The 17,537-nt window shown below is 36.2% G+C and overlaps 1 protein-coding gene across 1 annotated transcript in view; it reads right to left on the bottom strand.

The window, feature by feature from the left end:
- Positions 1-13,845, bottom strand: part of LOC125682541 (mucin-17-like) — a 36,804-nt gene extending 22,959 nt beyond the window's left edge. The window contains exons 1-4 of the mRNA XM_056144330.1: positions 13,223-13,845; positions 12,926-13,140; positions 3,503-3,653; positions 3,137-3,385 (exon numbers count right to left, since the gene is read on the bottom strand). Coding sequence (XP_056000305.1) covers positions 3,137-3,385; positions 3,503-3,653; positions 12,926-13,140; positions 13,223-13,265 — 658 coding nt within the window. The 5' untranslated portion in view covers positions 13,266-13,845. The remainder of the gene's footprint in view (positions 1-3,136; positions 3,386-3,502; positions 3,654-12,925; positions 13,141-13,222) is intronic.
- Positions 13,846-17,537: the final 3,692 nt, after the last annotated feature.

Here is a 17,537-nt window from a genome sequence, read left to right as displayed (position 1 = left end):
TTTTACCTCTCCATGGCGCTTAGGGTTTTGGCAGTAAGGGTTATTTATCGCGAAAACGACTATTATGAGAAGGATCCGCTGGTTTTAACGTCATATCCAAAAGACTCGTGATTTTCACCTCTAATACCGGGCACTCAACGAAAGAACAGTCACTATCTGTGTTGAACATCTGAAGGAATTGTCACTATCTGTGTTGAACATCTGAAGGAATTGTCACTATCTGTGTTAAACATCATAGCTTGGGTGATGAACCAGAATCGAAAATTGAAGTCAGGCCTCTGGTTGAGAAGCGAACGCTCATATAAAATCGATATCCCTACACGGTGGAGTTTTTATGACCGTATTAAGGACAGCGAATTTAGGTTCCGCAGAGAAGTCTTTGTATGTACCCAAAATGCAGTTGTGGATGTATAGAAATATATTTAATTATTGCTTTGGATCGTGAATTCAATTGGTATATTGCATTAGCAATCTAATTAAAATTTGATGTAGTGAGTGTACGAGCGGATGAAAGGTGAAGATAACTGATGAATCTCATAACTGTTATATGCAATACAAAGTAGAGAGTTGGGCAAACACGAACCCTGGACACCCCAGAGGTGGGATCAGGTGCCTAGGAGGAATAAGCATCCCCTGTCGATCGGTCACACCCACTATCAGCCCTATATCTTCATCAGGTAAACGGAGATATCCGTTATCAAAATCAGTGTGCCAAGAACGGTCTAACAATCGGTATGAAACACGTCAGACAGCATTTGACCCAATGATAGGTTGTATTGACAAACTAGATCGTTATACCTATAACGATCATAGAATTTCCGAAATGCTGACTTTTGAAACCCTTGTACCATCAACTTGTTTTTCAATAGCTTTCTTTGATTTAAAAACGGACTATACGCAGAACAAGCTATTGCCAATCGAATCAGTTGAGAGATATAAACACCATATGCAGGTGATAATGGAGTATTGCTACATACATATGGGAAGTTGACGATGGAGACGCTGACATCATCCCGTTTTCATAAAGTTGAGTTGTCAGTTTGCCTATAATGTCTACTTTCAATAAAATATCTAAGTATGAAGCAGAAGTGGACAACTTTGTGTTGTCTTTTATTTCGAACTCACGGGAATACATATATATCGCATCGACATATGAATGAAAATAGTTATTAATAGATAAAACGCGGTCGATATATGTAAATGTCGAAAGGAAGGCCACAGCAACATATTTTTTTTTCTCACGTAGAAGTGTTTGAATAAATTCTGCTTCATATGAATATAGAAACAGGTCAGTTAACAAAGGAGCACAATTCGTGCCCATGGGAATTCCAACAGACTGTTGGAAGACCTGATCACCAAAGACCACGAAGATATTGTCATTGAGGAACTGTAGCATAAATTTTTTTCAACTTTAGAGTACTTGTGCGTAGAATCAGAGTGGTGTTTAACAAAGTAAGGTTGGGAATGACTGATCACTAGATATGAATATTTCCTTTTTCCATTTTTTGCTAAAGAAGCAACTATATATGATGTCAAAAAGTATAGTCTTTGATTTATCGTGAGGAATGGTCGTGTATAATGTTGAAAAGTCATAGGTTTTGATGTTATTGATTTGGGAAAAGTTTTGCGATTTCAAGTTTTCAAAAAGTTCTTTAGAATTTTTTAGAATCCACATTTGATTAACACCACTTCTGGCAAATGTAGTCGCACAATACGTTTGAAGTTTCTCCTTCACAGCTGTTAATAATGTCGTGAGGAACAAAGATAGGGGCTTGATAGATCACTGCAAGGGTTTTACGAAGTTTGGGAATCCAGTTTAGGTACGGTAAGTCATATTCATTCGACCCATTGACTGGGATTTTAAATGTGTCTAAAACTGAAGCATGGTTTTGAAGAATTTCATCTTTTGAAAGAGCAGTTGGATTATAAGTATGATTACCAAAGGTGGAATTAATGCCAAGTTCGTTTAAAATACAGTTGTAATAATGAACCTTACAAACAAAGACAATTTCCTCATGTAACCTATCTAATTCTTTTATCCCTTCTGGTTTACTAAACACAGAAGGATAGATGGTACGTGATTTTGTTTTAATACATTGATGAGAAATGCGAGATTTTAATATTCCTCTTATGTTTCGTTTCATACCGATTGTTAGGCCGTTCTTGGCACACTGATTTTGACTAAGGATAACTTCGTTTACCTGATCAGGATATAGGGCTCACGGTGGGTGTGACCGGTCTACAGGGGATGCTTACTCCTCCTAGGCACCTGATTTCACCTCTGGTTTGTCCAGGTGTCCGTGTTTGCCCAACTATCTATTTTGTACTGTTTATAGGAGTTATGGGATTGATCACTGTTCGTTATCTTCACCTTTCGCAAGAAGAAGTAGTACTATCCCTGGGGTCCATGATTTTAACAAACTTGAATTTGCACTATGGCAAAACATCTCATATAAATTTGTACTTTCCTAGTACAGTGGTTATTGGGAAGATTTTTAAAAAGATTTTCCCTATATAATTGTATATAAAACATTGCTCTCCTATTGTGGCCCCATACTACCATCGGGGGCATGATTTTAACAAACTGGAATCTGCACTATGGCAAGAAGCTTTCTTGTAAATTTCAGCTCTCCTGGCTTTAGACGAAGATTTTAAAATTATCCAAACCCTTCTTTTTGTGATTATCCCCCCTCTGAAGGGGTATGGCCCTTCATTTGAAGAAACCTGAAAGCCCTATATCCATGAATGTTTTTGCCAAGTTTGGTTGAGATTGGCCAAGTGATTTTGGAGATGAAGTCGAGAATGTAAAAAGGTTTAAATACGGACTGACAGACAAAGAAACGGACATACAGACGCCGGATAAAAAGCGATCAGAAAAGCTCACTTGATCTTTCAAATCAATTGAGCGAATAAGTAATGAACAAAAAGATGACATATGAATAAATGTACTTTCACTTTCAAAATCAAATTGTACTCTGAATAACGATCTACCGCTCCAACATATCTAATTTCATATGTTTTCAGAATAACTCACTATGCTGACACCTCTAAAATTTCTAAATTTACGAAAAATTATTCATCAAATCACAGATTAAAGAATATCATCTGCTTCTAAACTATATCTTGATATTATTACCCATCGTGGAATAGGAGGTTCTGTTTGTAGTTTTACCTGTTGTTGTTGTTACTGATGTTGTTGTTCTTGCTGATGTTGTTGTTGTTACAGGTGTTGTTGTTGTTGATACTGTTGTTGTTGTTGTTATTGGTGTTGTTGTTGTTCTTACTGGTATTGTTCTTGTTCTTCCTAATGTTACAATTGTTGTTCTTCGTACTAAAGTTGTTTTTGTAGTTGTCTCTGTCGTACTTTTCGATTTCGGTAGAGCGACTACAAATGATGCATTATACTTCAATAAACACAAAACCCATCTGCTTATGTTTCCTCTATCACCTTAACGTGAGAATATTCGATCTACATGTAGTCAAGTGAAAATACATTATTTACCTTTCCATTGGAGTGAGAATCCCATTGCTGTATCGCGTTCGTTAGACACAAATTTTATTCTTATCACGTTACCCGTCACCGTCATGTTAAATCGTCCAATATCACCACATCTCTTCAGGGCAACAAAACAACATGGTTCTTGCTCTGTAATCTATTACGAACGATGGTGTTAATAGAATATTCCCATTAATATACTTACAAATGTTTACATTCATAAACAAAACAAATATATGCGTTGTTTTGGACAGTGTTATTTGCATTGTGTGTGTGTGTGTGTGTGTGTGTGTGTGTGTGTGTGTGTGTGTGTGTGCAGTTTGCAATCCATACAATGTATAGTAAAGAAAGTGTTTGTTTTTTTAAACCTACAGCTTCAGACATCAATATCAAATATAGTTAGAAAAATCACCAAAATCCACATCTGCTTCATCCTTACATATGTTAATGAACATAGCTATTAACGCGAAACTAACAATTCAACAAATGACAAACTGGATGACTTCATCTTCTCCATCGTCCACTTCCCATATTTCTGTAGCAATTCTCCATTATTATCTGTATATGCAGCTGCAGACCTGTAGCACACTTAATAAAATATTGGGAGAGATCAGAAAGCTGCAGATCCACCCTTTATAAAACCTTTGATTTACGGCACAAAAAAATACGCACGATTGAGGCCTTTTTCCTGCATTCTTGCACCGCTGTCTCAAATTTAATATAATCAGATATTCTCCTCCTTCTATACTTGTGTCCAAACATAATTTCAAATATAAAGCCCCATATAACCCGAAAGCTCACAGTTTCAAAGGATTTCATTTAGTGACGGCCTCTACTGGTGGACTGTTAGTCCCCGAGGGTCTCTACAGCCCAGTAGCTAAGTACTTCGTTAGTAGCTTGAAAATACGGATGTATATTTAATTGCCGTGATATAATTTAGAAATGCATTTCAAAATTAAGGATTATATCCTCCATCCATAGCTCTTATCCTTAGACGAATTTGACTTCACTTTTTTGGCGCGCTGTTTTTCTCTATAATAGCTCTAAAACTTCATTCCTATTTCGGATTTCAAACATTTCAAACATTTCGGTTGAGCATCACTGAAGAGACATTATTTGTCGAAATGCGCATCTGCTGCATCAAAATTAGTACAGTATAAGTTTTACATCCATATTAGATAGCTCATGGCGGGTGTGACCGGTCGGCAGGGGATATTTACTCCTACTAGGCACCTGATCCTACCTCTGATATATCCAGGGGTCCGCGTTTGCCTTACTCTCTATTTTTTACTGCTGATAGGAGTTATTAGATTTATCTCTCTTCGTCATATTCACCTTTCATAGAGAACAATCCCACAAAATATTAGAGCAATATTGAATGTTGTTAAAATATTACAGTCAATCGAAAATGACTACAAACTCTTGATTAGTAACGGTGACCATTGTCTTTACAAGTTTGCAAAAAATGACGTCACATTGTTTTCATCATGACGTTTTATAATAAAACATAATTGGATAAGAAAAGTGTCTTATTCTCCCAAGATCAGCTCAAATTTCAAAGTAAACGAGTCACGTGTATGAAACATTTGTGATCGATGTATGTAAAATGTAAGTTCTACCGGCATCCTGTGGACATGTGTTGAACCCATAATGATACAGCAAAAACAGATTGAAACGGAACCAATATATGCTAAGATGAAGTTGATGAAGTAAGACTAATTACCAAATTTATTTCAAAAGATATGAAATAGCTAAAAGGCTAACAGATTATTTATGTTGAGATTAATCAAAAGGTCATCTCAATATTAATCTAACTAATAGAATACCAATAGTTAAATTAGAAATCAACTATTTCAAGCCTTTGGCTTTTTAGTATTGGAGAGCTGCAGTCATCCCGTCTCTGCTAGTTAAAAGATGATAAACAAACACAGGATGTTCAATTTGTTGATTTAATAACATCACGAATTATCGTTGTTTTATATGCAAGGTGAAGATAACGAACAGTGATCAATCTCATAACTCCTACAAACAATACAAAATAGATAGTTCGGCAAATACGGACCCCTGGACACACTTGAGGTGGGATCAGGTACCTAGGAGGAGTAAGCATCCCCTGTTGACCGTTCACACCCGCCGTGAGCTCCATATCCTGATCAGGTAAACGGAGTTATCCGCAGTCAAAATCAGTGTGCCAAGAACGCCTTAACAATCGGTATGAAACACGTCAGACAGCATTTGACCCAATGCGAGGTTGCATTGACGAACTAGATCGTTATAACGACCATAGAATTTGCGAAATGCTGACTTCAATCGAGACTGTTGAAATCCCTGTACCATCAACTTGTCTATCAGTAGCTTACCTCGATTTAAAAACTTACTATACCCAGAACAAGCTCTTGCATATCGAATCAGTTGAGATATATAAACACCATATGCAGGTGATAATGGAATATTGCTACACAAATGTGGGAAGTTGACTATATATATAGAACACTCCATGTATGATCGTATTACTGAATGCTGAATATACATATGTATATATAATAAATTCCATGAACAATGTAAGTACATGTATACACTGCATTATGTGTAAATACATGTTCGTTTAAGATGTTAATCCACGAGAAGGGGCATTTAATCGCTATTCGTTTCCATCCTCTGCTTGCTAACACCTCACCTCTGTCAATGATGAAATGACAAGGTTCTGGTAAACCGCTTTTTAAAATTTTGGTCAACATTAAAGAGGAGGCGAATTTCACTTACATTACAGGGACCCAGGATACCGTTTTTCATTGTTATAACTAAAATAGTTCCGTTATACGATCTGTTTCGCTTTGTTTTGTTTCGATTTGGTTTTGTTTCGGTAGGTTTTCCTTCGTTGGATTTCGTTTATAAATTTCTATAAGTTGAATTGTAATATAGGATTTATTCTAATACGCGGAAGGGCATAATAATTATTTGTTAAATAAGGTTCGGGTCAAGGTAAATTGCTCATCGACGAACAATCAAGTAGTTGGAACATGTTTGTTCCCAATTCGCATCTATGACCGAGTTCAATTGGGGCTTCATCGCTGAAGAGCATGGAGTTCATGCGGATTCACAAATCAAACGACCCGGTCCTATGCATGATTCTTCTGACGAAATTACCACTATAGATGTTTTAGACCTTTTTTGATAGACTTGAACGGGTCCCGAGATGACAGAAATTTGTTAGTTAAATCAACTTGACATTGAAAACAGTGGAGACAAATGTACCAGACTACGTATAGAGGGAATGACATTACGAAAGCTATCAATTTACTAAACAATACAAATGCTTACTTGGCAGTTGATGTTTTGAATTCTATTTTAAAGCAATTAAAGAACAGATTTGTTTTCGTATTGTCGATAAATATGCATTTGATTTTGTTCAGGACTAGAAAACTGACACGGTCTGCTGAGGGTTATTAGAGGGAAGTGACTCTACATCTGTATTTGATATAGCAATATTTGGGGCTGGTGAATATGTTAGAATTAATAATATTCAAAGATACATTGGAATGCAAATTTGTGAAAAAGGAACCATGAAGCATATTTATGAGAGACTGATGCAAATTTAAATTACTTCTGTTTGACACACACTCATCCACTCAAACACAACAGTGCAACTAAATCCCATTATAACAGGGATTCAAAATGGATAAATGGTACCAAATATGGTACATACTATTCGAAAAGGATTAGGAATTTGACATATTGATGTCTTGGAAAAGGAAATTCTGACATCGGGACTCTAAGCGTTTTCAAACACATTGCCATTTGATAAAAGTGTTCTACAATTTCAAAAATAGATTGCCAAAATGGCGTAAAACCGCAATCAATCAACCAATCAAAAATAGAAATAAATAGAATATGTCTTTACATACATATGTGAAAAAGTTTCCATTATTCCTAGCCGAGACATATCATGTATGCGTAAAAAAAGCATAAGCAAATGCAAAAAATACTCACGTAGAAAATGTGGACATTACCGTCAACAAGCGCAGTGATACACGTCATTTCGAGATTTTCACCGACGAAATCTCGGTAACAGTAATAAATCAGGTACACTGATTGTGTATATATTTTGTGACTTTCTTTATTAAAAGGAACAGTTCTCTAAGGTGTAACGTGCAATTACTACATAATTCAATTTCTTGAAGCAGTTCACTTTGCAACCGGATATAAGAAATTTTATTTTGTATTCTGATCCCGATCGAAAGTTGTTGACTGGGAATGACGTGTTTTAATTCAATATACATGTTCAATATCACATTAAAAAACAAAAATATACACATACAAACAAGTTGATGGTACAGGGATTTCAACAGTCTCGATTGAAGTCAGCATTTTGCAAATTCTATGGTCGTTATAACGATTTAGTTCGTCAATACAACCTCGCATTGGGTCAAATACTGTCTGACGTGTTTCATACCGATTGTTAAGCCGTTCTTGACACACTGATTTGACTGCAGATAACTCCTTTACCTGATCAGGATATGGGGCTCACGGTGGGTGTGACCGGTCAACAGGGGATGCTTACTCCTCCTAGGCACCTGATCCCACCTCTGGTGTGTCCAGGGGTCCGTGTTTGCCCAACTATCTATTTTGTATTGCTTGTAAGGAGTTGTGAGATTGATCACTGTTCGTTATCTTTACCTTATATACAAATTGTTGTAGAATTATTTTTTGTAGATTTTCTATATTAATACAATGCATATCATAATCCAAATTGAATTATCTCCCTTCGACAGTGGTAAAAAGATACGGTCATAATAAGAAAGAAGATGACAGACAGACAACGTGTCATGTCTCCAAAATCTATAAGTGTCTTGCTCTTATTTTAAAGTTTTTCTGTACAAAATTTGAAAAAGTACAACGAAAACTGTTTGAGTTATCGTGTCACAAAGAAAGCACTCATAATAACAGATATGATGACAGACAGACAAAGTGACATGATCCCAAAATCTATAGGTGTCTTCCTCTTATTGTAAAATATTTCTGTACAAAATTTGAAAACTGTACAATGAAAACTGTTCGAGTTATTGTCACAAAGAAAGTGTTCATAATAACAAAGATCATGGCACACAGACAAAGTGAAATGACCCTCAATTCTATAGGCTTCTTCCTCTTATTGGAGATTATTTCTGCACAAAATTTGAAAACTGTACGATAAAAACTGTTTGAGTTGTCGTGCCACAAAGAAAGTGTTGAGGGACAGAGGAACGGACGGATGGACAATGTGATTACTATAGGGCATACCGCATTTCATGCGAGGCCCTATATATTAGGATGACCCAATTACTGATGATTTGTATTATCGTATTGTCGATCAATATGGGTGTGATTTTGTTAAGGAATATTAGGATGACCCAATTAATGATGATGTTTCAGAGCTCAAGCAAGCTACATGTATTTGCAGTGCTACGAGACGCAACTCTAGGAAGCCTTATGATAGGACATCTTGACAAGATGCGCATTCCTTTCCTGGTAGCACCTCCTGTTAATGTGTATGAGTAATTAACAATTAATTTGTGTAAAGCAAGAGGTACCCTTATTGTACCCAAGTGGCAGTCCGCACTTTTTTGGCCTATGCTGGTTCAACCATTTTCCGGAGAGTTTCGAGATTTTATGGATTAGCTGGAATATCATAAGCCTCATTATTCTTTTCTGTAGATAAAGGTTCTCATGCCAGAGCGTGTGTACTGAACCACAGTTTCAGAATAATATATTAGTACTGTACATTGACTTTTCAGATTTTTTGAAGTGTTTCTCATGAATATCTATTCGACAATATATACTTAATTAGCGCGACCTTAACAACATCTAACTTTTTTACGCATACCTTGATATGGCATTATGACTTAGCCTTGATGGGGCATTATGAAATAGCCTTGATGGGGAAGTGCAAATTAGCTTTGATGAGGCATTGTAAAGTAGTCTAGATGGAACATTGTGATTTACCATTGATGGGGCATTGGGATTTAACCTTCAGGGGTATTATGACCAAGCCTTGATGGGGCATTGATTGATTCTGGACCGTTTCAATTAGCCTTAATGGGGCAATATAAATATATATCATAACCTTCATTCGACAGATCATTGTGTTAATGCTTTATTAATTAGTCTATATATAAATACATACTCATATTTTAAGTATTTTTTGTAATTTCAGCTTACATGTAGTTATTTTCATTGGAAAGAAATTAAAGAGATTCAAGATTCAAGGACACGGTGCGCAGATCGAAATATATTGTTTTACCTAGTGTGTTTAGATAGGGCAAAATTGTTTTTGTGGCTAGAACAGATACATGTAACAAATTATACCCTGTGTCTTGAAAAAAAATATTTTTCTGAGGTCTTCTTCTTTCAATCGAATGAGTTTATTTTTAGAGCAGTTCCCTTTTATAAATAGGACAATATTCACAGATTCTATAGATAGACTCTTTAAGGCTCTTGGTAGATGGCGTTCGGAAAATTTCAAAGATGGATACGTAGGTTGACATATTGCATGATACACATTTAGTTACATTGTCGAAATAAGCATCTGGTGTATCAAAATTGGTACCGTATAAGTTTTACATTGAATCTTGATTGTGATATCTTTATTTCCTTTTTCAAGTTACTCTTTACCTATTCTTTGTAATCGAACCGGTTTATAGACACTCAACACACTCTATATTTAGTTTAGTTTCTTTTAAATACTTAATATAGATATACTTTATGTTCGGATGAGTGAAATGAAGAACATAAATAAATTTCTATAAGTTGTACAATTGTAGTATAGGAACTATTTTAATATGCAAAAGTGCATGATAGTTATTTGGTTCAGGTATATAAGGTTCTGGCCAAGGTAAATTGGTAATCGACGCGCAATCAGCCAGTTGGAACACGGTTGTTTTCTTTTGTGTATGCATCTTAAAAGGACAATTACATTTACACCGTATTATTGATATACACATACCTCTGATCCTTAGACGAATTTGGCTCCAGTCTTTGGCACCGTATTTTTCCTTTAAGTTCTTACAAGTTTATTGTTATTTCGGATTTCCAAAATTTCGGCTTGATCATCAATGATAAGGCATTATTGGTCGAAATGCGCATCTGGTGCATCAAAATTGGTACCGTATAAGTTTTACATTTTGAAGATTGTATTGGACCTACTTCTCAAGGTGTCCACTTCCATTTCCTCGCTGTTAAAGTCGAGTGATGTTTGTATATTAGATGACGAATAAATTGGTTGATAGGCGCTCAACACACTCAATTCTTAGTTTTCTTATATTGTTTTGAAATACTTATTATAGGAATATTTGTGTTCGGATGAGTGAAACAAAGAAGAACATAACATATTTTACCGGTACCCACCAACATAATCAAATTGCTGTTATTGTTGAAGATCTAGAAAGTGTAAAAGCAGTATTTAAATGGAAAATTATACATTTCACATTTTTCTAAAACATCAAACTAACACGAAATACACCTGTATAAAAACAAGCATTATGTGAGTATTGCATGACAATACATAGTCCCCTACCGGTTGCAAAAATTACTGTACCACAACAATATTCAAAGTTCATTATGTAGGTTATGGTAAAAGGGAGAAATGGGGAACCAGGATAGGAATGGTTGGAAATCAACTACTATTCGAGTAGAGACTAGACTAAGAAAAAAGACAAATTTATAATTAGGTTTAGATTTTTAACCAAGTCAATAAACTATGACATGTAGATAATCATGAATAATTTAGTTATATTGTTGTATTACTATGCTAGAAGTTTTAATGAGTGTAGTATTCTTAATTCGTATCTAAAAGATAAAAAACTTGGATATAAACTAACAATTCATGCTATTTTTCTAAGTCCAAGGGCCATCACTAAGTGAAAAATCAACGGACAGAGAGCAAATTCAAACTTGATCTGTAATGTGTTATGGCAAAGCAATGTACCAAATACCAAATGAATATCTGCAAGCACAACCAAATAAGTCCGGAAAACGCATAATTCATGCTATTTTTCTAAATCCAAGGGCCATAACTAAGTGAAAAATCAACAGACCGACACAAAATTCAAGATTGATCTGTAACTTGTTATGAAAAAGCAATGTAACAAATATCAAATGAATATCTGCAAGCACAACCAAAAAAATCTGGAACTTGATCTGTAAGTAGTTATGGTAATGCAACATACCAAATATACAATGAATATCTGCAAGAACAGAGTGCTGAAAACTGGACTGACGGAGAGACGGACCGAGACAAAATTCGAACTTGATTTGTAACTTGTTATGGCAATGCGACATACCACATATAAAATAAATATCTGCAAGAACAGAGAAAAAAGTGCGGAAAACTGGACTGACAGACAGACGGACGGAGCGCAAATCTAAAGTCCCCTCGATTTCGTCGGTAGGGCACTTTATAGGACCATCACGCAGACAGTAGACAACCCGTTTTGTGACTGGCAAGCCGTGGATTTGAACTCCCGAAGGGAATAAATGCAATGAATGAATAGAATAGGAATGAATGAATGCAACCTATCATTGGGTCAAATGCTGTCTGACGTGTTTCATACCGATTGTTCAGTCGTTCTTGGTACACTGATATTGACTACGGATCCCTCCGTTTACCTTGATCAAGACATAAATGTAGGATTTAAGGCGGACGTAACCAGTTAACAGGAAATGCTTAATCTTCCTAGACACCTGATTCCACCTCTGGTATCTCCAGGGGGTCCGTTTTTGCTCAACTCTTTATTTTGTATTCCTTATAGGAGCTATTAGATTGACCACTGTTCGTTATCTTCGCTTTCATTTGTGATTTTAAAGTGGTTATTTTTGTGTTCCTTTTTCCAAAAGCAAAGATAACATACTCGAGGAGCCGACAATCTGGAGAGGAATGAAATATTATATTTATGTCCCTGTGTGATTTTTGTGAATATAAGGTAGTTTAAGAAAAGAGTTCATTAAATTGATAAACCCAAACATGTTGTATGGCATGTTCCAATATGAGTTAATTATATTGAGACCGACAGTCAAAAACGCAGTCAAATTATGATATTTGGACGATTAAAGGCGCTTACCTGACAAATCTAGTAACCTTTACGTTATATTGATGTGAATTTTTACAGGTTTATATACAATGTTAGATTGTGTTCTATAGTACAGGAGATCAATTTGTAAACGATTTGGTACATTGCCTTTCAACATATATCATGTTAATACTGAAATACGACGCTAATTTTCTTACCTTAATGGAAAAAGTGTATTTTGTAGAGAATTATTATATTTTAGATATTGTGTATCGACTTCCACTAAAATATACCCTGATGATAAAGATTATGATTCTATGACGAACACCAATAAAGTTAATAGTTAGCAATGAATAAGAAATAAATTCAGATGCATGTATCTCACCTCCAGGTAATCGTCCGTACATGGTTCATATCGATATCTATAAATATCAAAGTTGTCAAATGTAAAGGTGACATTTGCTGTGAGATATCCAGTTGTGAGAATCCAGGTGTAATTGACGTTGTTGGGATAGGTTCCAGGATAACCCGGGGACGTGAATCTCCCTGTGTTCCCTGAGATGTACTGCATCACCGGCACTTCCTCGGCCCATCCGTAAACTTTAATTCCAAATGACTGATGTTTACTTTCCTATTTCACAACATATCATTAAATTTTAGTAACCGTGATATGATAACTTACCTAGGAATAATACAAACAACTGTGAACATATAACGAAATACATGCTTTGTCATTTCAACACTGAAGAGAGTTCCCAACTAGTCTGTGAGGAAGGATTAACAACATATTCGCACGGAAATGAAAACCGGATCCGGCGTTAAATTTTCAAAAAGATTGAGTAATCATTTGATTTACCAATGATGCAAGTTATTGTCATTAAGGAAGGTGCCCGACAAGGCATGTTGTAGGAAAGCACTATTTTTGTTTTTACATGTCCTGGAATTGAAGTGCGGGAAATGAAATACATTTGAGCCTAATCACAACTTAGAATGACAGATGAGTGTTTTAGTTCAAAATCAATTGGTTCAACTTTCATTCTCCCAATCGCCAGTTTGGTGAGCGGAAACGCTCCATTTTGATTTTTTTTAAACTTGCTTTTAGATAGAACCCTTCGTAATATTGATATGATGTTTTATGATTTTGTGTTTTTATAATCATGTTTAATATTCGCAGCGCAGTTAAGGCTACCCGAGAAAAACCACAGTGCTGTAAATGTACAGACTATGGACAAAAGTAATCGCACGGACGATGGTGGCCATTTTGTTTATCGAAAACGCTTGACGGTAAACAAAAATGTTTTTAAAGTGTCTGAACAGGACAAATAACTTGTAAATGCCAAAATATTGTATATAAACAATTTGTTTCTATCAATAATCAATAAAAATGAATAAAAGAATGTCAAGTACCTTAATTCTTTCGTAATATACCATCAGGCCTTTTGAACTTGGCGCACCCGTTGTGGAAGGGTGCATGGAGATTTTGTATAATTTACGGTAAATGAAGTCCAGATTTCCAGAATTTTGTGATACAGTTCATCACCAGAATTTAATGTACAACTGTGATATGAAGTTTTCTTTTAATTACCAGCCAAATGTTTTCTAAGGGGCATACATCAGGCGATTGTGTGGGCCACTTCAGTGCTGGAATTTGTTTGTCAATTTTGTAATTAGTTGAAAGACAAGATCAATAAACAGGTGTATGGTCATCCATAAACAGATAATTGTCATCTTGAAAGAGTTTTGCTGTACAGGCCACAAGTTATCTACACATTGTTCAGAGTTATTCATGTTGCTATATGTATTGACTCTGCAAAGAGTAATAACGCCATGACACGTAATGCATCCCCTAATATTTAACCAGTTTCGGGGGGGGGGGGGGAATACCGTCCGACAGTCAATATTTAAATCACTTCTTCTCCATATATATACTCAATGGTATTTCCCAAAGAACATCTTGCGCTTGTCAGAAGAAATTACCATTTTCCATTCATTTCCCACGTTCCAGTTTATTTTACCCGCACACCATTGCACACGTTTTACACGATTGGCAACTCGGACCGTATTTTCTTAATACAAACACATATCTAGTATCCATTTCTGTCTTAAACATTGCCAAATAGTTTCCTTCGAAATATTTGCATTGTTATTTTCATTATATTTTTTGTAACGTCCGACTGTGGTATTTTTCTCTCCAACTGTCTCTATCTAACAAGTCTCCGTTCTGCACGTGCAGTCACTAATTTCTTTCGTCCACTTCTTTGTTAATTTTCTGTTGTACCTCGCTTTCGAAACTTATTCCAAGCACTATACACAGTTGATATAGGAATTCTTAATAATTTTCCAACTTCCCCGGAACTTTTACAACTCTGAACTAATGGTACGATGTTTTCTTAGCAGCCTATACCGAGTTCCTATGTTTACAACCCATGTTTTCTAATCACTACCTTGCATGTAGAAACAGAGTTGCAGACGACCACAAACATCATTACGTCACATAATTGACTTTCAACTTTTTAAATACATCATCGGTGAAAGGATAACTCATGTCTGTGGAAAGAGAGATAACCCGCAATGTATGATACTCGATAAAAACGTTTGAAAAATGACGCAATCGTGCGAATACTTTTGTCCACAGTCTGTATCTCTGTGCACTTTGCACCATATGACGTCACAATGAAAACGTACGTCACAGCGTACATGTTCTGATTGTTGTATCGCGGGGAAAGTGTCATGATATTTTGTCGTTGATTACTACTGTTATCAAGTGATAAGCTGTATATGTGAAAACACATCTTGTCAAATGATTATATACATTATTCGGTCCGATAGATGGCCGGTTTAGAGAAGTTTCACTGTATATCAATAAAAATTCAGCTTGTTACACGCATGAATGTGAACTTTTGTTCACAAGTAGGGCCTCTTGCTGTTTTCCAAAAATAAAGTGTTACGTGTTATTTAACTGACGTCACGGGAAATTACCATGAGGGAAATTTACAGTAGCTCAGTCACAATCAACATATGGGTAGTATCGTTTCGGTGTTTAACCGTAACAAGTATAACGATACCTGTGAATTTGAGGTGCAATTTCACCCCTTGGTTATCGTGCATTTTACTATGGAAGGCCTTAACCTGGTTGCGTTCCTTTGGGGAAATTTCATTTGTCTAGAACTTCATTCTTCAAATAGATGAAAAGGTGAGGATAAAGAACAATAAGGAAATACAAAATAGAGAGATGGGCAAACACGGACACTGGATATACTGGAGGTGGGATCAAGCGCCTAGGAGGAGTAAGTATCCCCTGTCGATTGGTCACCCGCCGTGAGTCCTATATCCTGATCAGGTAAACAGTAATCCCTAGTCAGAAACAGTGTGTCAAGACCGGTCTATCAACTGGTATAAAGCACGTTAGAGAGCATTTGACTCAATGACAGGTTTCATTATCAATTAGGTCGTTATAGCTTCTCCTGACCATTTCAAAATGGAAATAAAAACATTTATCGCAATTCCCAGCCGATAAATAAAGGCAATATTTCATCATCTAGAAGTGAGAATCCCGGATCTTTCAGCTATGACTTTAAAAATGGTGTATCGCGGCAGACGTTGACACGTTAACAAACATTCAGTGCTACTACCCTGGGCGCTAAGGATAAGTCTAATTTTGTAGTACTTCACCTACAGCTGCTGAGATCTTAATATGAATGAAATATTCTCAACTGGACGTATACCAAACAAGTGATATATTTACCAAGATTGCGCATTAATTACAACAGAAAGTATTCGCAAGGAAATATCAGAAGGAATGCATATATAACATGATTTTAATGGTGTCAGGTATCCACTACGCCGTGGCTGTTTCCGGTTTGGTGAAACTAGTCTTTCATGTTCTGATTTAATGAATGTTTTCATGGTACAAAGTTTGTACTGGAATAGTGTAGCCTTAGCCCGACTGTTTTTCTATTCCACTCCTAGAAACGGAAAGTGCAGGCATAGACGCCTAGGTCAAGGATATTGCACTGTAACCAATATCTAAACAATGGAGGAAATTCAAACCGGAAATAAATATGAATGAGAACTATTTATTTGAGGTTCGAATTTCTTCTATTGTTTACATATAGGTTGTAGTGCAATATCCTTGACCCAGGTGCCTATGTGTACAGGTAAAGGATTCTACTGACACTCAAGACTGTTTCATTGTATTTATTTGGTCCTCTCCGCTTACCTTTAATGCAAGGTGAAGATAACGAACAGTGATCAATCTCATAACTCCTACAAGCAATACAAAATAGATAGTTGGGCAAACACGGACCCCTGGACACACCAGAGGTGGGATCAGGTGCCTAGGAGGAGTAAGCATCCCCTGTTGACCGGTCACACCCACCGTGAGCCCCATATCCTGATCAGGTAAACAGAGTTATCCGCAGTCAAATCAGTGTGCCAAGAACGGCTTAACAATCGGTATGAAACACGTCAGACAGCATTTGACCCAATGCGAGGTTGTATTGACGAACTAGATCGTTATAACGACCATAGAATTTGCGAAATGCTGACTTCAATCGAGACTGTTGAAATCCCTGTACCATCAACTTGTTTGTCAGTAGCTTACCTCGATTTAAAAACTGACTATATCCAGAACAATATCTTGCATATCGAATCAGTTGAGATATATAAACACCATATGGAGGTGATAATGGAATATTGCTACATAAATGTGGGAAGTTGACGATGGAGAAGCTGAAATCATCCCGTTTGTCATACAGTTGAGTTGTCAGTTTGCTGTTAATGTCTACTTTCAATAAAATATCTAAGTATGAAGCAGAAGTGGACGACTCTGTGGTGTCCTTTATTTCGAGCTCACAGGGATATATCAAATCGACATATGAATGAAAGCCATCATTGTTAATAGACAAAACGTCATCGATATATCTAAAAGTCGAATTGAAGGTCACAGCGAGACAGTTTTTCTTCTCATGTAGAAGTTTTTAATATGGATCTACCAG

The sequence above is a fragment of the Ostrea edulis genome, chromosome 1 (genome assembly GCF_947568905.1).
Source record: "Ostrea edulis chromosome 1, xbOstEdul1.1, whole genome shotgun sequence".
Lineage (NCBI taxonomy): Eukaryota > Metazoa > Mollusca > Bivalvia > Ostreida > Ostreidae > Ostrea > Ostrea edulis.
This window is presented reverse-complemented; position numbering and strand designations above follow the sequence as displayed.